The sequence below is a fragment of the Lynx rufus genome, unplaced genomic scaffold (assembly GCF_022079265.1).
Source record: "Lynx rufus isolate CCGP_SWC_20201006 ecotype Redwood Valley unplaced genomic scaffold, mLynRuf1.p SCAF_4, whole genome shotgun sequence".
In the NCBI taxonomy this organism is placed as follows: Eukaryota; Metazoa; Chordata; class Mammalia; order Carnivora; family Felidae; genus Lynx; species Lynx rufus.
In genome coordinates, this window is record NW_025814856.1 from 99,109,682 (window position 1) to 99,134,639 (window position 24,958).

Below are 24,958 nucleotides of genomic sequence, written 5' to 3' on the forward strand. Positions count from 1 at the left end.
TTGGACAATGGCAAAGCGAAAGGTGAATAATCATGAGTAAGCCCTGGTGGGGTCAGGATACATGGAAAAATATTTGAGCCTGCCTGCAAGAACCTGAGACAGTCAGTCCTCACTGGCTTCCACATCTCAGCTCACAAGGGACTGAAACCCTTTGGCAATCAGGAAGCCGATGTCCTGGCTTGGGTATAAGCACTAGCAACTAACACTTTCGTAGATACAGAGATTGGGTGCATTAAAAAAGTAGCCATCCCAGTGCCCTGGTGGGAGGGTATATCTCCAAGGAGGCTCCATTGCCCTCAAAATACAGAGACTTAGTCAATCCAGTAGCAGCATGCCCTTTATGTTTTAAACAGCACCCAAGGCAACTGCCAAAGAAGTCTGAGGCCATCCGCTGGGATTGGCAGATTGACTGCATTAGCCTTTTGCCTGTGAGTGCGATTCTAAATATGCCTTGGTTTGTGTGGACACCACATCTGGCCTAAACCAAGCTTTCCCTCGTCATCATGGCTACCACCATCAGGGGATTAGAGAAGCTGAGTAATATGGATGAATACCATCATTGAATAGACAGTGATTGGGGGTCACATTTCAAAAGTCATCATGTGCAAAACTGGGCAAAATAACACAACATTGAATGGAAGCTCCATCTTCCCTATAACCCACAAATAGCAAGAGTGGTAGAAAGGCAAAATGGAATATTAAAGCAGCAAATGAAATTACTAACAAGTAAAACCACCTTGGCCGGGTGGACTATATATCTTTGAATGATCGACCAGTAGGGCCCTGTTTCTCCAGATGCCAGACTAGGGACCCTACCAAGGCATCCAATACTGAAAGGGTCCAGAAGTCATGAGAGGCAGCCATTGTGCCAACTCTCTCCATGGATCAAGGAACTATGCTGCTGAAAACACCAAGCCCCATCATGCCTGAGCAAAGCATTATCTACTGGAATTTGCAATGAGATGTCCCTCCAGGATGGGCGACTTACTTTGCATAGGATGGGTGAAGGGGAACTACTCAGGCTGCCCTGGATCCCACTGTCCTGCTGTAGGCTGGACCTGTTGAAATGCGCTGTATCTGAAAGAGGGGAAAGGGTAGGGGTCCTAGTCTGGCATATCCTGCTCCCAGTCCACCTCCTCATGCCTGACGGTGCTGCCTTCCCTGGCCAACATGTATGGTATACACCACATGGTCAAATGCCTAAAGCTGCAGCCACATTAACATCTAAGGATGAGGCCACAAGTGTAATTCTTAAAGAAGGGGACGATCTCCATGTAAGTTCCTACTAAATGTCTATTTTTTTCGGCCTGAAAACTTCTGCTGTTCCTGTAGTGTCCAGTTACAGAATGGGCACCCAAGGAAAATACCTTTCTACAGCGGACCACTCATATGCCTGACAAAAAAAAAAAATCAATTCAATTGTCAGATATGTGGAGAGCTGCCCTTCTCTTGCTGGTCAGGATTGCCATAGTAGGTATCACCATGCTGGGGAGGGGATCCAAAAGCCCTAAAGTAGTACATTAAGAAACAGCAAGTTAGGAGTAGTACTTTCAATCCATCTGATATTACCAATACTAATCCAGAAAACCAGCTTATGGCACACACTATCAGTAACACTTTCAACAGTACTAGAGAGGCATGGGCATTCTTTTTCTGTCAAACTACACAGGCACCCCATCAAACTGCTGACTGAAGAATCCTAGAAATACCATCATTGGAGCTAGGGGTGGCTATGCTCAGATTTGAGATGGGTTTATGTGGGTTACCAGGACTACAGACAGTGGAACCCCCAGATACTCCTATGTTGGGAACAGAAAAATCATTCTAAACAGAACCAACCCAATTGTACCAGGAATGTATCCATGGGATGGATGTCGCTCGTACCGTATAATTATTCTATCATATTAAAGGATGGCAACTACTTTGGTGCTGACAGGTCACACTGCCCAGGTACTGATTGGGTGGCCACAAGTGGGGCCCAGTGCTCATGTGGCCCCAATCTTGGGTCATGGCTTCTACCTATGTGGTTGGGCCCCTACACTCTGTGTTTTTCCTGGACATGCGGGAGAGTCCACCCCACCATAACAACTGCCAAGCTCCCTCCCCTCCAGGCCAGGTGGGCACACTCTATTTCCACTGGCATGATCAGTTGGCCACTGGCTTTGTTCCCTCCATTGTCCTGGAGGGTGTTAGAGCACACATCAAAGCCCCTACCAGATTCATCCAGCAAGCCTTAAATGATAACAAAGCCTGTCTGTACTGAACGTTGAAATGTCTCTAATGATAAAAGCTGTCATCCAAAATAGGATGGCCTCGAACACTATCACCACCTCTTTGCCATTATCCAAACAGAATGTTGTGTGTCCATACCTGAGGAGTCTGCTAATGTGTCATCTTTATTAAATCACATAAGGACACAAGTGAATACCCTGACTGATTTGACCCTCAGCTCAGGGAACTTAATAAATCAGTGGTTCAGATTTGGGGGCTCTTGGAGGAAGAAATCGCCACTGATTTGGGGAATCATGGCCTTACTTTGTGTTTACTCTTGCCTGTACCGATATTGTTGCTATAGTATCTGCCTCCAGTGTAGCCAGATAGCCACTAAACAAGCTGCACACATGCTATCGAAACCCCTTGCTGACTGCCCTGGGCACATTGCAAAAGAGGGGCGTGGATGAGATTGTAAGAGCTATCACAAGGGATGGAGTGTTGGAGCAGGTCATTGAGAGGACATGACCACTGGTTGACCCTCAAGCTGGACCTGGACAATTGAAAGCTACTCATCCTCTTCCCTGCCCTTGAAATGTACATTCTGCCCACTGTTTGCACAGTGGGAACCATTCCAAGGGCACAGCCTCGACAGAGGTAGGTGTTGTAGAGCCCATCTGGATGGTACCTGTGACTGAGCCCCATTAAGGCCTCTATATAAACTTTTAAGATTCTGGCAGGCAGGTGTGGAGAGAAACTCATCTTGCAGCTGCCTAAGACAAGCCAAGTAAATAAGTTCCCTTGTTTATTAAACCTGCCATCAACCGATCTGGAGTGGTCTGCCTCTTTCTTGGTCTCTTCTTGTCCTCCATGTAGAGCGAGGTGGGTTCGGGTTGCACCAGGAAGCCCCTGAGGTTGCAAACTAATGGTGTGTGTGTGTGTAGCAAGGCGAGTAGAGTCACAAGCTTAGATTAGGTGGCCAGGGAATGCCTTGCTGAAGGGACATTTTAGTGAAAACTGGAAGGATATGAATGAAAGAGCCACAGAGATCTGGAAGAAGATGCTCTGAGCAGAGGGAACAAGTGTCCCACCTGAGGCAGGGCCCCTGCTGAGCTCAGGAACCTTCGAGATCAAGAGGGGGAAGCACTGAGAAAAAGGTTGCAAAGTGATGGACTGCTGGGGCATGTGGTGGTCACTGGGAGTACTTTATATTTTATGGGGCTTTATATGTATATTATTTATAATTATTGTGGAGAGCGCTGTCATATGAAATACCAGTTGAGGCCATTTCTTTGCTGTTCCATCAACACGGAAGAAAAAATAAAAGGGAGAGAGAGAAAGGGGAGGGAGAAGAGGAGGGAAGAAAGGAGGGAGGAGAGGAAGGGAAGGGGAACTGAGCTATACAACGCCCACCTGAAAATTCACGAGGGCAGAAGGAGTCAAAGTTTCATAGGTGGATGTTTGGTTTGCTGCTTCCCACTCTGCCGCCAAATGAAAGTGAACAACAAACACACACGGTGCTATTGACTCTTAATAGAGAAGTGAAAAATTGGTTCTCACCCACTCCAATTAGACAATCCTTTTTTGCTCACTTTTAATTTCACAAATCAATTAGAATCTAATTATCACTCTGCAAACTTATAGTGTTAATACATCTTACCTTCAATGGAGTTAGAGTCCAATTAGCGTGCTTTTCATACACATGAATCTTATGAGCCAGCAATTCAGCTATATAGACATACCTTCAAAGAAGAAAGAGCTACATCAAAGCACTTGAAGTAATGCAATTCAAAAGGTTACGGTGAAGTTGTAATAACTCTTCCTAAGAAAAAACTTTGCTTAGAGACCAGAAAACAGGGCCCATCTCAAAGCACACCAAATTCTGAAAAAAAACCTCAATGAGTTTATAGTACACAAAAGAGTTTTAATTTCTGAAAAGTTATTTCTAAAGATAAGAACTTAGTTGTCCCTGACTAGAAGGGAAGACACTTGGTCCTAGTACCAGCTCTTAACATCTGGGAGCAAAATGTATTATACTACTTCTCTTAGTTTGTCAATAGAGTGACAAACCCCAGATTCTGCATTTCAGAGGATAATGGGTTCTCTCAGGCAGGCTGCAGGAAAGCCCCTTGACCATCAGGCTCTTGTTTTAGGCCAGAGAAAGCATGAGAGAAGACAAGATGCTCGGCTTGGATCTGAGAGAAGCCTTCCTCCCCTCTTCCTCTGAGTCTGGTCCTGACCCTGTTCATTTAGTATTTTGCACACAGTGCAATGCCACACTCATCACAGAGACCTGTGGTCAATGCATCCCAGAGCAAAAAGAGAAATAATGATTTATTACCTGTCATTTTGGAAAACCAGGAAGTGCTATAAATAATTGAAAGCTGTCCATGATGTTTCCTTTAATTATGTTACTAACCCTCTGAAATCCATGATGATACAAGATGAGGAAGGATATATGGATGGATATACAGCTCTTTTTAAATTTTTTAGGGGATGGAGGGGCAGACTTTTCCCCCATAGTAACACTTTCTTAAGAAAGCAGTGTCTTGATTTGCATTTTGGTGCAACCTCTTTATCTTGTCAAAAACCAGCACTATTGAGATATATAACTGCATGCTGTTCATCTTATAATGCACTCAAAAATCTTCCCTCAAAACAAAGCTATTTAGCAATACTAAATGTTTAGCGTAGATTCCCCCCACCCACACGAAACAAATTTAAAGAGTATGCCTACACAAAATAGAAAAGTTTTGTTTGATGAATTTTATCCCCTGAAAAATTAAGACGTTTTAAAGTTCTTCCTAATTTCCTCTTACCAGGATAACATGTTAAAACGTGCCACATTATTTAGAGAATGAATATGTTCAAAAGGTATCTAACAAGAATCTGGGGGAATGTACGAGATTTGAAAGAGTTCACATACTTGCCATCAGGTGAAATGTTGATTCCATTGGCAAAGTCAAATCCATCTGCCATCACTTGAACTTCAGTTGGACTATAGTAAACAACATAGGACCACGCTAAACCCAAATAGAGCTCCCAGGACCTCAAGTAGTGGTCAACAAAATAGTGATCATTTGTGGCATAAAAGTGCTCAGGTCCCACAGCAACAATATCATTCAAACTGCAAATTCAAACACACACACATATGATATATACAGGCAAAGGTGTTGTACATTACAGGATTATGCATTGATTAGCATTCATTAATGTCTGTTCCTAAAATCAAGATGTGGGATGGAGTTTCATTCTAGCTATTACTGCACAGAATTAATAAGGCATTAGTCCCACCTAAAGACAATTACTCTAAAAAAAAACCCAAAAAGTTGCTCTAGCAATGTAACATAAAAGTCCTATTAGGGGCAGCTGGGTGGCTCAATCGATTAATCATCTGACTTCTGCTCAGGTCATGATCTCCAGGTTCTTGAGTTCAAGCCCCGTGTCAGGCTCTGTGCTGACAGCTCGGAGCCTGGAGTCTGCTTTGGATTCTAGTCTCCCTCTCTCTCTGCCCCTCCTCTGCTCTGTGTGTGTATGTGTGTGTGTGTGTGTGTGTGTGTGTCTCAAAAATAAATAAAAAGATATTTTTAAAAATCATATTAATTGTATCTTAAAAATAGTGCTATGATGTGTGTGTGTGTGTGTGTGTGTGTGTGTGTAGATACATTAAATTCAGTAGACATTAAATTAGGCCAAGAATCATTATCAGGGCACAATTTATTTATGTTCATCTAGAACTCACTCTCATCTAGAACAATCTGAGACATCATCGGACAGTGGGAGGACTGCCAGTGGGCAATCTTGAGAATTGCATTTTAAAGTTTTGCTACTATTAGCTGTGCAATTTAGGCAAAATCAATGATTTCACATGAAGCCCTGGCCTCAGTTTCCTTATCTGTAAAAGGATGAGATGGACTGGTCTATATATCAGCTTTAAAAGTTCACTTCCGGCCTTAAAGTTTCATGGTTGTAAACTGAGTAAAATGTCCATGAACAAGAAGGCTCAGAAACAGCACGCTATGGCATATTTTCTTTCTGATTTTGATTCTCTCTGTTACTGAAAATCTAAGATACATGAGTCCATTTTTCTGCTTTAATAGGTACAACAGTGAACACTTAAGTGAGTCATTCTTTGCTGATTGAGGTGACAGAAGTTCCCCAGGGCTATTATCTGGGAGAGAATTATCTCCGCTCTATTGCAGGGGCGTAATAGCCATCACATCAGCTCTGACGCAGCTCTGGGCTCCTGGGCCAGTTAGATAAGCATACAGAGCCTCAGTTTTCTCATCTGTAAAGAGAGGTTAAATAATTTTCCCAAATTCATACAGCTCATTAGTCTAAGACTAAGGGTCAGAATCTTAATTTGGCACAACAATGCCTGTTGTGTGCTTTGTGGAAAGCCTGCCACTCACTAAACCCTCAGTCAATGGTGGCCATTATCACAACATGAGGAAAAACGTCTAGGAATTTAGGATTAGTGTGTACAGGCTCCAGGCATAAACCTCTTTCCTCTCTCTCTTTTTTCCCTCTCCTTTTTAAAAGTAAATATCCAAAATGAGTGTACTTTATAATCATTTGCCTGTTTTTCATAAAAAGGAGCAGAGATGGATGTGTCAGAGTAATGGCTTTGAAATCTTTTTTTGTAATGTTTATTTTTGAGTGAAAGAAACAGGGCACAAGCTGGGGAGGGACAGAGAGAGTGGGAGACACAGACTCTGAAGCAGGCTCCAGGCTCTGAGCTGTCAGCACAGAGCCTGACGAGGGGCTCAAATCCAGGAAGGTGAAATCATGACCTGAGCCGAAGTCCGAAGCATTATTAACCAACTGAACCACCCAGTCGCCCCATAGCTTTGAAATCTTATAGACCCCATTTGAATGCTGACGTTGCTTGTTACGTATATGGGGCCATAGCATGTGACTAAACTCCAAGCCTCCATTTCCTCTCTGTACCTTGAGAGGTTAGGGAAATAAAATAAAAGAATGAGTACAAAGACTTTGACATTATGCTTGGCATATAGCAGATGACCAATAATGACTACTGTGTTATAGTTAATAATATGCTTAAATCATAATAGATTGGTAACAGGAACATTGATGCTATAAACAGCAGTATAAACAACCATCAAATACAAAGCAGAAAATATACATGGCTAGTCCTTTGGTTCAAAGATCAGAATTTTGGTTAATTGTGGCACTATGGTTATTTTTGGTTTGGTTCTACATTACCAAAGACAAATAATTTTGCAGTTGGCCCAGAAAAAATACTCTAACCCTGGGAGACTGGAAAAATCTGAGATTTCCAAGATTAGTTGTGAAACAAATAAAGTAAGTTTCACTATTTCATAGCGGCTCAGAGGAACAGCTTCAGCCTCAAGCTACCAGGGTTCAAATCCTAGCTATACACATTTTACTGATAGTATCATCTGAGGCAAGTTAAATACTCCAAGCTTCAAAGTTGTTGTTGTTGTTGTTTTAAATCCCAAATGGTATAATAATAACACTTAATTAAGAAGGCATTTGTAAAAGATAATAAAGTCATCAGTTTAAATTGGTTATTGCAGCACCTAATAGTTAAAGCTCATTGTTATTACCATTATTATTATTATTAGCCCAGCTTCTCCATTCTGCATACTTTTTCCTAATTGAGATCTTAATATGTGGCATATTTGCCAGACACTCAGTTTTCTCATTCTCTTTCCACAATATATTTGTTGAATGAATGTATGAATGAACTGTCCCACCAGAAGCTGTTCTTTGAATTTTCACCCATCCCAGGGATGCAGAAGATTTGAGCCATATAGTACCTACTCAACTACTAATTAGTGGATTGGCCTTCATCCAGTAACTCCATTTCTCTCCAACGTCAATTTCTCTGTCTTTGAAACCACCAGGTAAGAAAAAAGAGGAGGGGATACTGGGAACCCTGAGTGCATACCATGTGATGTGCTAAGCATTCTGCTAGGCCCCCTGCATGTAAATAACACAAGGTTTAAAAGAAATCTAGATTTACAAATCCTGCTAATGCTGACTGTTAGTTATTCAAATAAAGGCTGGGATTCTAGAAAATCTTAATGATTAAAGGATAAAGATTGTTTGGGAAGACAGCGTCAGATTATTGTCCCAAATCCATCACTAACCTCATAAACCAAATCCTAAGGCAAGTGAGGAAGTTGACTTTATGTGGGGTTGATCAGGGATCCCTGAGTGCTTTCTTTTTCCTTGTGTTATATTATCAAAAAGTCTAGGATTGGAGCTGAGTGTTAACCACAGATAAATTTCTTACACAAATCACGTGCAAAAAACAGCAGTAGAGGCAGTACAGGAAGGTCTTAGAGGCACTAGATTTCAGATCTCCCTTGGGTATATGTTTCTAATTCATAGAAACATCTAAGATTCTATTTTTTTAATACAAAAATAAATGAATGAATAAATAAGCAAGCTCAAGATGTGGAATTCATCTGTGAAACCGGTTTGCATTTGAAATACTAAGTGTGGTTTTGGAGAAGATCAGAGTTATTTCTTGATAACAGTTCAAATGGACATTTTGGGCCAGGAGCCATTAGTCAGCATCTGGGCTGCCTGGGAAATGAAAAAGGAAGAGAATAGGTCTTCTGTCAAGGGTTTTAATCCTCAAAAGTATCCGCAGAAGAACACTTGGAGGAGTTTGTGATCATTAGAAAGGAGAGTCGACTAGCCATTATTCCCCCCTCCCACTCTGGCTAAAAGGAAAAACTAAAGGTAGATTAACCATCCACTGGTTTGAAAGGAAAATAGAAATATGATGTATCTCAGTACTTAGGCAGAAGTTCGTGTCTGATGGTTTTCAGATGCAAAAGTGATTTTTCTTCTTCTTGAAATTTAAACAACTCAACAGTGGACTTAAAATCTGGGTGGTTCACCACCAGCAGGTACACGGTATTATCTGAGAAGAGATGAAAAACAAAACTTGAAACGTTAACTGAGCTCTCAGCTGTCAGCCCTGTCTCCAGAAAGCAATTTCAACCCACCCCCAAATAGTACTTAGGGTGTCAGGCAGATGGAATATTTTCATCTCCTTGTAGAGAGAAGCACTTGTGATTGCTCCAAAGAAAAATGGCTAAAGGAAGAAGTAGTGACAGTCTCTAAAAACCTCTAAACTCCAAGGGACGGGTGGGGGTGGGGGAGGAATCCTCACCTTAAGAATGAGCAGATCTTGACACTAAAACTCCAAAGAGCTTGTTAAGCTTTCTATTGCAAATGGTCTCAGCAAGATGCAGAGCTGAGATAAAAGAGATAAAAGATGTGGAGAATACCAATATGAGAAGGTGTGCTCAGGTACGATTTACAGTGTAAAATGATCAATTCCATAAAAAGAACACCTGAGAGATGCTATCAAAGGGAAGCAGCTTCCGTGAGTCAGTATGGCTTTAAGACATAAAAGAGGCCAATCTAAGTGGTCAAGAAGGTGTGATTAGTGTTGGCGAGCGAAGTTAGATCATTACAGTCTTTGCCTTTAGAAGCGGCACATCTTTGGAAACCTTTGATGTAACCAAATTGGTGTTTAAGGGAAAACAATACAAAGTTTAGTGGGTTGGACTGAAGAGATTTAAACAGAGAAGTCAACTAGAAGGCTCCTTATAGTTTGTCCGTTCAACAAACAAGTGTTTATTTTAACTGGTGCTAAGTGCTACAAAGGGAAAACTAAAACCAGACAACCGAATGAAGGGTAATGAGATGTTTTCTTCCTGAGAGTCAGGGAAGTTCTGAAGAAGTGATGTTAAAGCAGAAAACAAAATGATAATAGGAGACCAAACCATGTGAGTATGTAGAGAAAGAGCATTTCCAGGTGAGGGAAGAGAGTGTACAAAAAGCCTGAGGCAGGAGCTTCCTTGGCACATTCACTGAATAGTAAGGTTCTGGATGGAGTAGAGTGAGGGAAAGAAAGAGTCGGAAGCCTGCAGCCATAGATGTAGCTAGCCAAGGCCAATCTTAAGGTAAGGACACAGGGCTTAGTCACTGGGGCCTTGGAGCAAAGGAGTAGCTTGACCTGAAGTTACAGTAGTAATCCAGGTGTGTGGGGAGACAGCACCGGGCCAGAAGGGTGGCATAGACAAGAAATGGCAAGAAAGGATAGGAGGACATTTGACAGGAAGCATCAAAAGTCCCTGATGATGGCTGAGGAGTGGGGGAGTCAGAAGTCAAATGTAAGTGAGGACTGAAACCCAGATTCGTGTTGTGTGCGGAAGATTCCACCTCTAGGAATTTTTCCTAAGGAAATATTCACAGAAGATATATATACAAGAATGTTTATTTTGGCATTGTTTGCAATGAGCATAAAGGCAGGAACAGACTGAATATCCATCAACAGAAGAACAATATTACAGCACTCCCATGCAACTGAATCCTAAACAGCCATTGCAAAGGAGCTCTAAATGCACTGTCATAGAAATCAGAGAAGGGAGTCCATAACGTAATGATAAATGCAAAAGCACTTTATAGAAGGGTTTGTGTAATACTACTCCCTTCTATTTTTAAAAGTGTACACATACCCAACAGTGTATTTCTTTGCACTTAAAAATGTTTTAAAAATAAAATATGATGTTGATAAATGGGTGGGGAGATCACTGAAAGGGGACTATACATGTATATATAAAAGAAGAGACTTCATATGGGGTATAGGTTAAAAAAAAAAGATAAAAGGATGAAAAATCAGTTTTCAACATTTTGAGTTTAAAGCAGCTATAGGAGAGGAACCCAAATAGAATAATCTAGTAAGCTACAGAAATGGAACTGAAAAGCCGACTAAAAAAAGAAAAGAAAAAAGAAAAAAGAATACCCCATTAACAGTATTCTCTTGGAAAGCAGGGACAGTTAAGGGGTGTGACTTGGCTGAACTTTCTGAAATAGAGCAAATAAAAGGAGGCAAAAGATCAGTCTTTTGGGGAATGTTCAGAGACTTTGAAATAAATGATGAAGCAATGAACAGGGAAAAGACTGTAGTAGGGTTAGAACTAAAGATAGATAAGTATATTGGAATATCAGGGAGGAGCAATTTACTTGAAGGAGAAAGTGGTCAACAGCATAAAATGAGGTGCAGGAAGGAAGGAGGGAGGGAGGGAAGGAAGGAAGGAAGGGAGGGAGGAAGGAAGGGAGGGAGAATTGGGAGAAAGAAAGTTTGTTAATAAGGACATTGCTGGTGACTTTAGGGCAGCAGTTTTAGTCACTCGCAGTGGAGAAAGTCTGAAAGAAAGATGGAAGGAGGGACTGTCTGCGGAGGAGATGGAGGCCATGAGTACAGACGTGGCTCTCCACTCCAGCTTTATATTTTATCACCTGGAGAACTTTTAACAAGTACTGCCACCCAGGCCTTCTTCAAACCGACTACTGAATCAGAATTATTGGGGCTGGGATATGATCATTAGGCTTTTTATTTTTTAATTTTTTTAACATTTATTTATTATTGAGAGACAGAGAGAGACAGAGCATGAGCAGGGGAGAGGCAGAGAGAGGGGGAGACACAGAATCCGAAGCAGGCTCCAGGCTCCGAGCCGTCAGCACAGAGCCCGATGTGGGGCTCGAACTCACGAACCGCAAGATCATGACCTGAGCCAAAGTCAGATGCCCAACCAACTGGGCCACCCAGGCGCCCCTTCACTAGGCTTTTTAAAACTCCCTGCTGTTGGAACTACTAAACAAGCTCAGTGAACTTGCAGGATACAACTTCAATACACAGAAATCTGTTGCGTTTCTATATGCTGAGTAGAACTATCAGAAAGAGAAATAAAACAATCCCATCTCCAACTGCATCAAAAAGAATAAAATACTTCAGAATAAATTTAAACAAGGAGGTGAAAGACCTATATATTGAACACTGTAAAACATTAATGAAAAAAATTGAAGACACAAATAAAAAGGTACAGCATGCTCTTGGATTGGAAGAATCAATATTGTTAAAGTGTCCCTACAGTAATCTACAGATTCAATATAATCCATATCAAAATTCCAATGGAATTTCTTGTAGAAATAGAAAAATAGTCTTGGAATCTGTATGAAACCACACACACACACACACACACACACACCAAAATACAAATAGCCAAAGCAATCTTGAAAAGAAGAGCAAGGTGTCATGCTCCTTGATTTCAAACTATATTATGAAGCTATAAAAATTAAAACAATGTGGTACTGGCATAAAAATAGACACATAGATCAGTGAACAGAATAGAGAGCCCAGAAATAAACCTATATATGGCTTGTGGTCAATTAATTTATGACAAAGGAACCAAGAATATGGAATATACCATGGGGAAAAGATGGGCTCTTCAATAAATCGTGTTGGGAAAACTGGACAGCTACATGCAAAAGAATGAAATTCAACCACTCTTATACTATCCACGAAAGTTAACTACAAATAGATTAAAGACTTGAGTAGAAGACTTGAAACCATAAACCTCCTAGAAGAAAACATAGGCAGTAAGTTCTTTGACATAGATCTTGGTGATGATTCTTTTAAACCTGACACCAAAAGCAAAAGCAACAAAAGCAAAAATAAACAAGTGGAGCTACAACAAGCTAAAAAGCTTCTCCACAGCAAGGGAAACCACCAACAAAATGAAAAGGCAACCTATCGAATGGAAAGGAATATTTGCAAACCATATATCTGATAAGGGGCGAATATCCAAAATATATAAAGAACCCATATAACTCAATAGCAAAAACAAGCAAGTAAATAATCTGATTTTAAAACAGGCAGAAGATCCAAAAAGATATTTTTTCAAAGAAGACATACAGAGGGCCAAGAAAATGTCCTGGTACAAGAAAAGGTGATCAACATCATTACTCATCAGGGAAATGCAAATCAAAACCACAGTGAGATACCATCTCACACCTGTTAGAATGGCTATTATCAAAAAGACAAAAACAAAACAAAACAAAACAAAAAAACAAGTGTTGGTGAGGATATAGAGAAAAAGGAAATCCTTGTGCATTGTTGTTGGGAATCGAAACTCGTGCAGCCACTATGAAAAACAGTTTCCTCGAAACTTTGGAGTTTCCTCGAAAATTCAAAATAGAGCTGCCATATGATCCAGGAATTTCCTTTAAAGTGTTTATCTAAAAAAAACTAAAACACTAACTTGAAAAGATATATGTTCCTCCATGTTCATCACAGCATTATTTACAATAGTCAAGACATGGAAACAACCTAGGTGTCCACTGATGGATGAACACACACACACACACACACACACACACACAGAGGAATATTATTCAGCCATAAAAAAGAACAAAATCCTGTCATTGGTGACAACATGGATGGACCTCAAGGGTATTATGCTAAGCAAACTAAGTGAGAGAAAAACAAAAGCATGTGATAGCTCTTATATGTAGAATTAAAAACTAAGACAAAAAACAAAACTCATAGATTGGTTGCCAGAGGTGGGGAGTGGAGAGTGGAAGAAACAAGGGTAAAAAGGTTAAAAGAAAAAAAATTCAGTCGATATAAAATCCCCCAGGGGTTTCTGTGTGCATCTGGGTTTGAGAATTAATGTAGAGACAAAGAAAATGGTTGCAAACAGAAAGGAAGAAATGGGGATGGTGGGTGGCTCAGTTGGTTAAGCAGCCAACTCTTGATTTGGGCTCAAGTGATGATCCGAGAGTTGTGGTTATGATTGCGGGGTCATGGGATCGAGCCCCTCATCAGACTCCATACTGGGCATGGAGCCTGCCTAAGATTCTGTCTCTCTCTTCTTCTATTGCTCTTGTTCTCTCTCTCTCTCTCTCTCTCTCTCTCTCTCTCTCTCTCTTAAAAAAAAAAAGAAGGGAAGGAAGGAAGGAAGGAAGGAAGGAAGGAAGGAAGGAAGGAAGGGAAAAATGAGAGGAAGGCATAAGGGATGGGGGCAATATGTTGATAGTTTTGAAATGTGGAAAACTAGTTTGAAGACAAAACAGAGAAACCAGTGGACAGAAAGGCACTGAAGGTGACAGGGCTGAGAGAAAAGTGACCATGGTGACTCTCTGTCAATTGATCTCTGTCAGTGCTGATGCCTTCAGTTAGAAAAATCTATCCCTGTAAATTTCTGGATTTGTAAAATTGTTTAAAATGGAAAACCCATAATGATTAAGGCTATATATTATTGCTATTGTAATTATAGGGATAATGTGAATGTTGGTATTTTTAAAAATAAGTGCTTTACAGATCTGTAGTATGTTAGCATTCTCAAGCATTAAAGTGGTTATAATATTATATTTATATAACAGAGTGGGTAAGTTTAACAGAATAGTAACATTAACCATGACTACACTTCAGTGGAATGGAAGGAAATATTCACTTTAACATTTTTTTAATTTGGTTTTGTTTTTAACAAACATTAAATATTTTTACCTTCATCTGTGAACGTGCTAATCCCATGAGGGTTAAATGAGGAATGATCGAATTTGCTTCCAGTGATCTTCAGTTCTAACACTGTTGGATCTTCTTCATTTAGGTCCATCAGAAGTATTTTGCCAGGTTTATCAGGTTCAAAGCTCTTTATTCCAGGATACTTTAATCCCTTATAAAACATTAAGCAGACAAAAAAATGGGCATATTACAAATATCTCAAAAGCTGATAGAGGTCATAGATGGCACATGGGTTCATACTATCTGCTTCGGGCCATAGGGCTGCATGGGAAGCCTCTTGGTTGGCTTGTGCAATAGGACCATGAAGGGTTCTGGAAGGCTGGAAGCCATATGTTCCACCAGGCCACCCCACACAACACACAGTCACAGACCATCCCTTCAGCAGCAGGAGCAGCAGAGCAAAGCTCTATGTGTCTCATACCACAGCTCCCAAATCATGACAAAGATCAAAAATGGAAAAGTAGACCAAATGGGCAATTGCTAATGAGCTTCAACCATATAAAGCAAGGAATATAGAGAGAACATTGGTCATGGTTTGTAAAATGTCTCCTGGCAGGTTCCTTGGAAGGATCTCAGGGACAGAGATTTGGGGGAAGTCAACAATTCCTTTCTTAGCCTTCAATTAGAACAACACAGCTATGTTTTTGTTTTTGATGTTGGAATCCCATATAAGATTTTGCTTGGAATATGTATTCTGTTGCTTAAAAAAGGAATTTGGAAGACACTGCTGTAGAAGATGACTAGTTTTGCATCTTCAAAGGAGGAAATTGGACTAAATAAATTACAACAGGTAGCCAAGAGTGTTGGCTTCTTTTGTTTTAAGCTATGTCACGACCACAGTGGTTTGTATGCAGAAGTTCAACAAACATGATGGCTTCACTCTTCAAAGTGTGGAAATTGTGGAATGACCTATCAACAATTTTATATTAAAGGGCTTATTCTGGAAAGTGTAAAAAAAAAAGGTAAAATCTAACCAACATGTGAGTGTTTATATTTATATGCATACATATACATATAGACGCATATATATGTATACACACATACACCCAATTCAGTAAATATTTGAGTATACCACTTAAGGGCTTCAAGGAATAAGCCATTGATGGAAAGCCATTCTTGAACTCATTGGACTTACAAATCTTCACTAAATGGAAGACAAGGTAATATCAGAGTTCAGTGTACACATAGGAATACAAATATGCATAGTAGGCACATAATTGTAATTTTAACACCAGTGTAAATGCATATACTGTTTGTTTTTTGAACCATATGACTGCTTATTTTATTTGAAGGTGGTCATTTGTATATAACAGGCTTAAATGAAAGACTTAGGCTGCTTGTTCTAGAAAATGGTGTAGAGCACTGTAAAAGAGAGAAAACACTTACGGAGCTAATGAAAGCTAGTCCACTAGGAAGTATCTCCAAGTCTTCAGAGCCAGATTCTGCCAGAAAAGAGACTAGTCAGTACAGATTGTTGCAGGCTATTGCAGGGAGCTACTGATCCTTTTCTTCATCACTCCTAACTGGAAAAAGAGGCTATTTAGCTCTTATTTGATAGATCCAGAATAATTAACTCTTTCATTTATTCAAACTGACTAATATGATTCTATAAAAATGAGAAGACATTAATATAACTAAGTGCAATTAAAATTTACACTTAATATATTTACTTATTTATTTATTTTTTATTTTTTTTATGTTTTGATGTTATACTTAGTGACAATATTGTCAAATAGGTTTCCATATGCATTTTTATTTTTTAAGTTTAGTTATTTTGAGAGAGAGAGAGAGAAAGAGAGAGCACATGAGCAGGGGAGGGGCAGAGAGAGAAGGAAAGAGAGAGAATCTGCACCACCAGCGCTGAGCCTGACATAGAGCTTGAACTCACTAACCATGAGATCATGACCTGAGCCGAAATCTAGAGTCAGACACCTAACTGACTAAGCCATCCAGGCTCCCTGTATTGACACTTTTAGTAGACATGTTTGTTTTACAAATATCCAATAATATCAAATATTGATATCATATCTATTTTCTAGGAAAATTGCACTGAAAGATACCTGGCCAACCTTATTGATGCTGACTAAGTCTTATGGTCTAGACTGTCCAACCTTAGTCAACTGAGATAGATAACTCTAAACAAAACAAAACATAACAAAAGCATGGATCTCAAACAAGCTGTCCTCAAATAACAAAGATGGTTGAAACCATCTGGGGACTTGAGTCCTGTGACACTCCCTGTTGGTTGCCTACCAGCTGCTATTTCCTTATCCTTTTATCTTTGCTGACAGAGCCTGCTTTCCACAATGGAAGCCAGATAATTACTTTCCCAGCTTCCTTTGCAGCTAGGGCAGCAGCCTGTGGTCTACCTCTGACTAATGAGATCTAAGGGGAAATCTGCTGAGAACTTCTGGGAAAAATATTCCTCCCCGATACTAAAAGAGGTGAAGCCTTGTGGTAACTGCCAAGGTGTACAAAGACCTTTTAAAATTTGTCCCCTTACTCACTGCTTTTTCTCCATCCTCTGTCCCTCCTCTGTAATCTCCTCAGGTTGTATTACCATTAAATCATTGTTCTGACTATTGTTTTTGCTAAACTAACAAAACAAAAACAAACTATCAAAAACTGTCAATACCTTGGCAATGTGTTGGTGAAATCAAAAGTCAAGTATGTTGGTATTTATAATTAACTACTGACTTAACCATTCTCTTTGGGTTCATAGTTCTCTTTCTGAACAAAATTAAACACGTGTATTAATCAAATAAATAGCAAGGTGATACTGCAAGTTCAAATGAGATACTCCCTCCGCTCTCATACTTACCTATTCCTTTAACTAAATTACAGTTAGGAAGTTCTACTGGCTTTACTTCTCGGAAAGCATTAAGTCGTGCTCTGGGGGAGAAAAAAGGAACAAAACACACATAAAACTATTCAGAAATGATAATTAAGTTGCACAAGTAAGCTGCCTGTAAAGTTCTCCTTAACTGGACTTTGTCTGGATTTCAATCCCAGGGTTAGTGGTCCCTGCAGTCTGAGCAATTCTACCAGTCAAGGCCAGAGCAAGGCTGGTGGGGCCTCTGGGTACATTCAGTGTTTATTTAACAGAGGTGGATAGATCCACAAAAGAAATACACCGTGTCCTCTCCACAGCTCTGTGCACTTTGGCAGGAATAGGGACCATTTCATCTGCTGTGTAAGGAGTCCTATGTGGAAATTTGGGTTAAATAGCAACATGGTTCCAATTTACTCCATTGATGTTTTAGGGCTGCTGACAGATGGGCCTCCTACCCATCTGCCCAGTCTGGCTCCAAAGCCTGGACTGGGCATCTGCTCTCGGGTGTGTCACTTGAAAAACACAGGTGTGCCTAAAGGATTTATAACTTTAGAAAATCACACCCAAGGCCAGAATATAAAAAGACTCACACACACAGAAACACACACACACACACACACACACACACACACAAGCAACTTATTAAATCTGAGTGCATAAACATCATGGGGAATATTTGAGTGGAGGACATAGGAAAAAAGGACAGATGTGAGAAGGAAGTACCAGCAAGCTGCCTAAGCAGAGAAAAACTATTGATGAGGCATTTAAAAGAACTGGACCACAACATCAGCACAACCAAGGGATTTAAACAATCAACACTTTTTTTTTTTTGAGAACTAATGATACAATATAGTCTTAGTGAGTAGCAACAATTATCCAAGGACCCCCAGAAATCTTATTTGGCTAGAGATAGGCTGAGAAATTCTTCATAATTTAGTGTCACAGAGGAAGAGGGTGGGCTAGAGGACATTCTAGATAAAATTCTCAATTTGGTATAAAATGATAGGAATTGGGGGGCGTTTGACCTTTCATCCTTTCATTCAGAAAAAAGCATGACATGTTCCTACCACAAACGGCACTGGCTACCAATTCCACCTTTGGAAAGGGTCTGACCTAACAGCTTTGTTAAAGCACCATAGTTTATCCCAAACCACCTCCAGAGTGGAGAGACACCAGGCGGGGTGCTAGAGCTCCAGGGATGGAAGACTAGATGGGGAAGGCCTGGCCTGCAAGCAAAGGGTGGTTCCCTGAATGATGTACTTGAACTTACAAAGTGGACTTTCAAAGGAAAGTTGGGATCTGCCCCCACGACTTAAGAAACTAAAAGGTATTTTAAAAATGGGAACCTGACATTATAATCATGAAAGTTCACAATAAAGAAATAAAAGGGGAAATGATGATGCATCAGGAAAAGCATTTTGCATGGCGCACACACACACACACACACACACGTGTGCATGCACATATTCCCCACACCCCTAAAACAAAAAAAAAATACTCACCCTAACATACGTAATACATTCTTAACTTTTCTATTCAAGCCTATTTCATTCATTTTAAAATGCTGACCATAATCTACTAAAACTGCTATTGTGGACCACCATTTTGAAAATCAGTGGTCAAGAGAAAGCTCCGTGAGTATTTGTAAAGTGCTCCAAGGGATTCAAAGGACAGACACAAAAGATGTTAAAGGTGCAGATCCTATACAAAACACCACAAAAAAGTGACACAGAAGAAGAGACTCAATGTTGAGTGGGCCAAGACCTGTGAAAAATACCAAGGGTAGCCAAATTAGCTTTTCTTAGCATCAAAACCACACAGGAAGAATAGGTGCACTGCTTGGCTCACAAGGCTCATCAAGCCTGATGGGATCCTAGAAGGCAAAGGAGAGCAGAAGAGATCGGCCCCATCCTAATTCAGGCTTTTCTTTAATGGAAGACAACCTCTAACCTGAAAAAGGTAGAATGATCAAGGAGGCATGACGCAGCACTCAGTTGCTTTCAGTTCACATTTGTGGCTAAAAAGCAAATCATAGCTCAACAGAATAATCATTGCCGCTGCAGTTCAAGTACTGTATACATGCCTTCATTTAACCTTCAAACACCTCTCTGCAGTACTATTATTTTCCTGATTTTACAGATGACTAAGATTAAATGGCTTTCCAAATCCACAAGGTTAGGAAGCGGCTGAATTGGGATTGGAACTCAGGTATGAACGCAAAGCTCACATCCAGTCCTCCTGCTCAAGCAAAATGTACAGGTAACACTACTTACAAACTGGAGGAAGCACCAGAAGACAATTCTCCCAGTGTTACTATAATCCAGCTCATATGTTTTTACCTTAGTCTCAATTATCAGGAAATATCTGGTCAAGAGCTTGATTAAGTCCAAATGTTCTGGGTCCAAGGGATAAAATTCGATGTCTGAGATGTGTCCCTGATTCCTAAGGCCTCTGAAGTCTGACCAGAAATCACACAATCCCTGCTATGAATTATTCTTTGCAAAGATGTGCTTGCTTCTTACAAAAGAAAGTGAGGCTCTTTAGTTTATGTATTAAGAAATCCACTCTGGAACTTTCCTTGGGGCCGTATGCAGCCCCCTCAGTCTACTTTCTGCCACTGTACACTCCTCATTCATCCAATATTCTCTTTTGGGACCTACTGTGTGCCAAGACCTGTGCTAAGGGCTCTTACACATACTTCCTCAATTGATTTCCTTGTTACCTTTTTCAAAAAATGTTTTTAAAAATTTTTTAACATTTATTTTTGAGAGAGAGAGAGAGACAGAGCGCAAGTGGGGGAGGGGCAGAGAGAGAGGGAAACACCGGATCCCAAGCAGACTCCAGACTTTGAGCTGTCAGCACAGAGCTGAATGAGGGGCTGGAACCCACGGCCCGTGAGGTCATGACCTGAGCTGAAGTCGGATGCTTAACCGACTGAGCCACCCAAGTGCTCCTCTCCTTGTTACTTTTGAGACGATGATTAATTTTCACCTGATTGATGGGTAAGAAACCCGAGGCACAGGGAAAAAAAAGTACGTTGCTTCTTGTTGCTTTTTTAAAGGCATAGAGCTGGGATTGGAAATGAGGTGTCATGATACTAGGGGCCCTTTTTTCTATATTGCTCTCACACCACTTTTCATTTGTTCAAGCTTCTCCCTCCATCTAGAACACCCATGCCTCCTAATCCAGGGGGAAGACTCCTACTCATGACTTTCTGTAGCTCCTCTTGGTCTATTGTGATAGGAATAACTCCTTTATCCTCACAAACCTCCCCATATACAGCTATTAGGTCTCCTACCCAAGAGTTTTGCAGTTATCAGTTTTTGGTCTTGTTGCTCACAGTAAACTCTGAAATCTATGAGTAAATAGCACCGCATCCTGCTCGTCCCTGTGACCCAGCAGGAACCCAGCGCCGGCAGAGAGAAGGAACCCCGTAGATGTCTGCTAAATTGTTTTCTGGAATTACTAGGCTGGTGCATCAGATGGAGAAGATGGTGTTGGTTGCATTGATAGGGAAGACTGGAGAGCTATTTGTTTGTCCTTAGCTTAGGGTCACATGAGGAATTATTATACTATATATTCAAACAGCGCTCATTAGGTGGATCATTCATAGGTGGATTTTTGAAAAAGCATATGGCAATAATAAAAGCTAACATTTACAGAGTACCTTTCACGTGCCAGATTTTATACTTATCCTACTGTGATATGTATTATTATCCCATAATTTTTTCAGGTGGAGAGACAGGCTCAGCATGGTAGAGTGACTTGGAAGTTGAAGAAATGGCATCCAGCCCAGGTCTGCTGGAAGCCACCCCTGCCCTCTTCCCCCTGTAGTGTGGAGTGTGGAGAGGTTATGAGGTGGCAGAAAGGCAAACACTAGCTTTTAATGACGGGAAACAGCGGTGTCACGCATTGCAATCAGCAACTTCGGAGTGGGGAAGTTGCTATAGATGCCAGCTGTAACATTCCACACCCCACAGGGTGCTGTTTATATCATAGTCCAAGGCATTCCCGGGACTTGCCCATGCACACCCCACAAGGTCACAACAGCTGACTTCACAGATGGACAGGGGAGACTGCTGGTCCAGAGGAGCCCTCTCAGTTCCTTCCTCTGTGCTGTCATCACCTCAAAAGCGTCAGGGAACCCCCTCAAGACACTTTTTGTGTCCTTCTGCAAGTTCCTTCCAGCCCTAGGCCAATGCAGTGTCCTGGGAACCTGCCCCACTCCTGTATAGCCGATCTCTGAAGAAAAGACGGTGTAGCCACTGTGGGGGTTGGCTTGCTCCTGATGCAGGCCTCGGGGCACGATCTCTTCCCTTCTCTTCCTTGGGCAGATTCACAATCTTCTCTGGGACTCAAAGGCTTTATTTCTAAAAGTGTAACAAAGGTAATTTACTGATCCTCCAGAATCTCTTGATCTGGTTCTGGCATGGGTGCTGCAGCATTTGCAGGTCCTTTAAAGAAGTGCATACAAATCTCCCGGGCATTATTAAATAATGCCAATGAGGATTCAGTAGTGTGGGGTGGGGCCTAGAATTCTGCAACTAGACGCAGCTCCCAGATGATCCTCCTGCGCGCATCTGGTCCGCAGCCCGTTTGAGGAAAGAGGCTTCAGGGCCTTTGGAATAGTGCATGCAATTTCCCTTCCCTCTCCTGCCTGGGCTGTTCCCATTCTCCATCTCCATAACCCCCACCCTCTTGGCCCCACATTGCTCCTGTCCCTGAGGTTCTTCCAGACCCCCTTTCCATTCTAAAACCAGAGGTCCAGCTCCCTCACACTTTCCTCTTCCCTTCTCGGTGGTCTGATTACAGACAGAAGTTTAAAGATTAAGGCTCCCTCCCCCATCGCTGAATCCAGGTGCTGAAAATAAAGCAGTAAGTTCCTAATTCCAAACCAGACCCCATATCTTCCCACTGTGGCAGCCCCACAGCAGAGTGTCTCCTGCAGACGCATTATCCATGACAGGAAACCACAGGTAACGCCAACAAAGGGACGTGCAGGGACTGATGTTATGTCGGGCTATCATCCATTATACTTTGTACTTTGGTCCTTTCGGAAAAATCAGAATCAGGCTAGAGGCCCAGAAACTAAGGCCAAGGTCCCCTTGCTGCCCAAGGATAGGTCCCAACTTTTTCGGGTTGAAATTTGCCTTGGTGCAAATCACTGCTATAGGATAGTCCTTTTCACACTACATCCCAGGGAGCTCTACGGGATGATGATAGATGGTACCCAAAAAGGGGAATGGAGGTGTGGGCAAATAAGTCTGTGAAATGATGGCTTGTGTTGTTGTTGCTTATTTTAGCTGAAGAATTTTTCAAAGCTTCCCGTATGCCAGAATGCATTGCCAATCTGTAGGAAAGGCTGTAGTAGAAAACACTTCCCAAATGTATGTGTCCAAGGAACATATTTTTTCGTGGAGCAAATCTTGTGGCTCATGTTCCAAGGGACAAACTTGGGGAAGTATTAATGGTGAATCACATAGGCTAAGACCACATGCTGAGAGAGAAACGTTTTATGACTGGGGTAGGGAAGCTATGCTTTTACACAAAAACATACAAAATGCCTACAGTCTTCATTCTCAGAGTAAATTAAGGAAGGTAAACCAGAAAGATAGACCCTCACTCCCTCCTTGCAGACCTGTAATCCTTTGGGAGACATCTTGGTGGGGGGCCTCTGCAAGAATGGGGGCAGAAGAAACCCAGGTACAGATTCAGAATTGAAAGGATAAAGCCTAGAAGGGGGCTTAGATCTTTGTATCTCATTTACTTTCATCCCAGGATAATACCATGATCTACACATATGCTGGGGGATGTGTGTGTGTGTGTGTGTGTGTGTGTGTGTGTGTGTGTGTATATACACAGAAAGAGAGAGAGAGAGATTTTCCTTTAGCACCAAAGAGTACTATGATTAATGAAAATCCACAAACTGTAATTTTTACATGATTTTAAAACCCACATCACTAACTCTCCATTACCCTTCTCTGATAGTTTGTGATTATAAAAATAATTAACAATTAGAAGAAAAAAACCCAATAGTTTGCAAAAAGTTGTTCTGAAAGAAAGCTTAGGGTCATATAAGTTTTTTAAAGATCCAAAATGTTCAATTTGATTTTTAGTAGTGTTTTACTTCAAAGTAAATAAGAAGATGTTGACTAAACCTTAGGAACTAGGGTGATCTCTAGACTTTGAACCCCTGTAAAGTTACCATCAAACTACTGAAACGTTCTTAAAAACTTTCCTCCCTTTTACAGTACCTTAGGGTTTATAAATACTTTAAGGGAAGCAGAGCACTAACATTTATTGAATAGTTACTGTGTCCCAGACACCGTGTTAGCTGCTTCATGTATGAGTGTGGATTATTGGCTCAGGCTTATTCAAGCAGACAATGTTAGAGCTGTGAAGTGATTTGCCCAAGATCTCATAATGGAAGGGACATAGCAAGAACCCAGGACATCAAATGCGGGTTGAGCCAGGGTTCTTTCCTTCCCACACCCCTCACCCCTGCCCAACTGGAACGGATGGGATGTGGGGAGTAGACCCTCATAGGGTGCGTTTGCTCATACCTGATCTGCTCCACATGCATTCTGTGTCTCTGTGTGGCCTCAAGGTGACAATCTGCAAGCTGGGAAGATTTACACTGTGGCTGGGGTTTATGCCATGGCTCTTCCCTAACCTACACAATATCGGGGTGGGGGGGGATCCTTAGTCTATCCTGAAGAGAGATTGAGAAGTGACTCTGTTGCCAAGGCACACAGATCTTCATGAAAAATCAATCTGTGTATGCCAACAACTTGGCCATCACACCAGTGACAATTTTTCTCCTTACCCCATGTCTCAGGCCATGAACAAGGGCATGTTTTCAAGTGGCACACGAAAGTTAGACAAACATTTATGAAAATCCTGCAGGATGTGCATCTAAAGCTTCCCTCGGGCTTTCGGTTGAAAGACTACACCCTACTTTCAGGGGCGCTCCTGGGGTTGCCGAGGCGGGGGAGGACCAGGGCTGCAGCCCTCACCACAGCCCAACTTACTGATAAGAAGCCCGGTGATCCCTGAAGAGTGCCAGTCCCAGCCCCAGGAGAGTGAGCAACATCAGCTTTGCCATGGCTTGGATAGGAATGGATGGCTGGACTGATAAACCCGCTGGCCAGGAGACTGGCTTGCCTGTGGCCTGAGCCTCGCGGGGACAGTCCCTGGGTCCGACCTTCCCTCCAGGCTCCTCCCCTCCCCTCCCCGCTGCACTGCAGAGGCAGGAGCTGCTTGCTCCCTGAGACTTGAGAGGGGAGACAGAGAGCAGCTGCCTATGCCCTGCAAGAAGGGGACAGCCTGTTGATTGGTGGAAATGGAGAGCTGTGGGAAAAGAGAGCCAGGCTTTTATGAGCGCTCACTTTGTGCCAGCAAGGTCCTAATCCCTTTGCCTCAGAGGGGTTCAGTAATGTGATCACAGTGACTCAGCCAGAAATGGCACACACATGGAAGGAAGGAAGGAAGGAAGGAAGGAAGGGAAGGAAGGAAGGGCTGTGATTAGAAGCCCT

General features: G+C 41.6%; 1 protein-coding gene across 1 annotated transcript in view; it reads right to left on the reverse strand.

Annotated features, from left to right (window-relative positions):
- PON1 (paraoxonase 1) overlaps positions 1-24,528 on the reverse strand; it is a 34,173-nt gene extending 9,645 nt beyond the window's left edge. The window contains exons 1-7 of the mRNA XM_047096941.1: positions 24,455-24,528; positions 17,412-17,482; positions 15,977-16,032; positions 14,573-14,741; positions 9,007-9,133; positions 5,138-5,338; positions 3,872-3,953 (exon numbers count right to left, since the gene is read on the reverse strand). Coding sequence (XP_046952897.1) covers positions 3,872-3,953; positions 5,138-5,338; positions 9,007-9,133; positions 14,573-14,741; positions 15,977-16,032; positions 17,412-17,482; positions 24,455-24,528 — 780 coding nt within the window. The remainder of the gene's footprint in view (positions 1-3,871; positions 3,954-5,137; positions 5,339-9,006; positions 9,134-14,572; positions 14,742-15,976; positions 16,033-17,411; positions 17,483-24,454) is intronic.
- Positions 24,529-24,958: the final 430 nt, after the last annotated feature.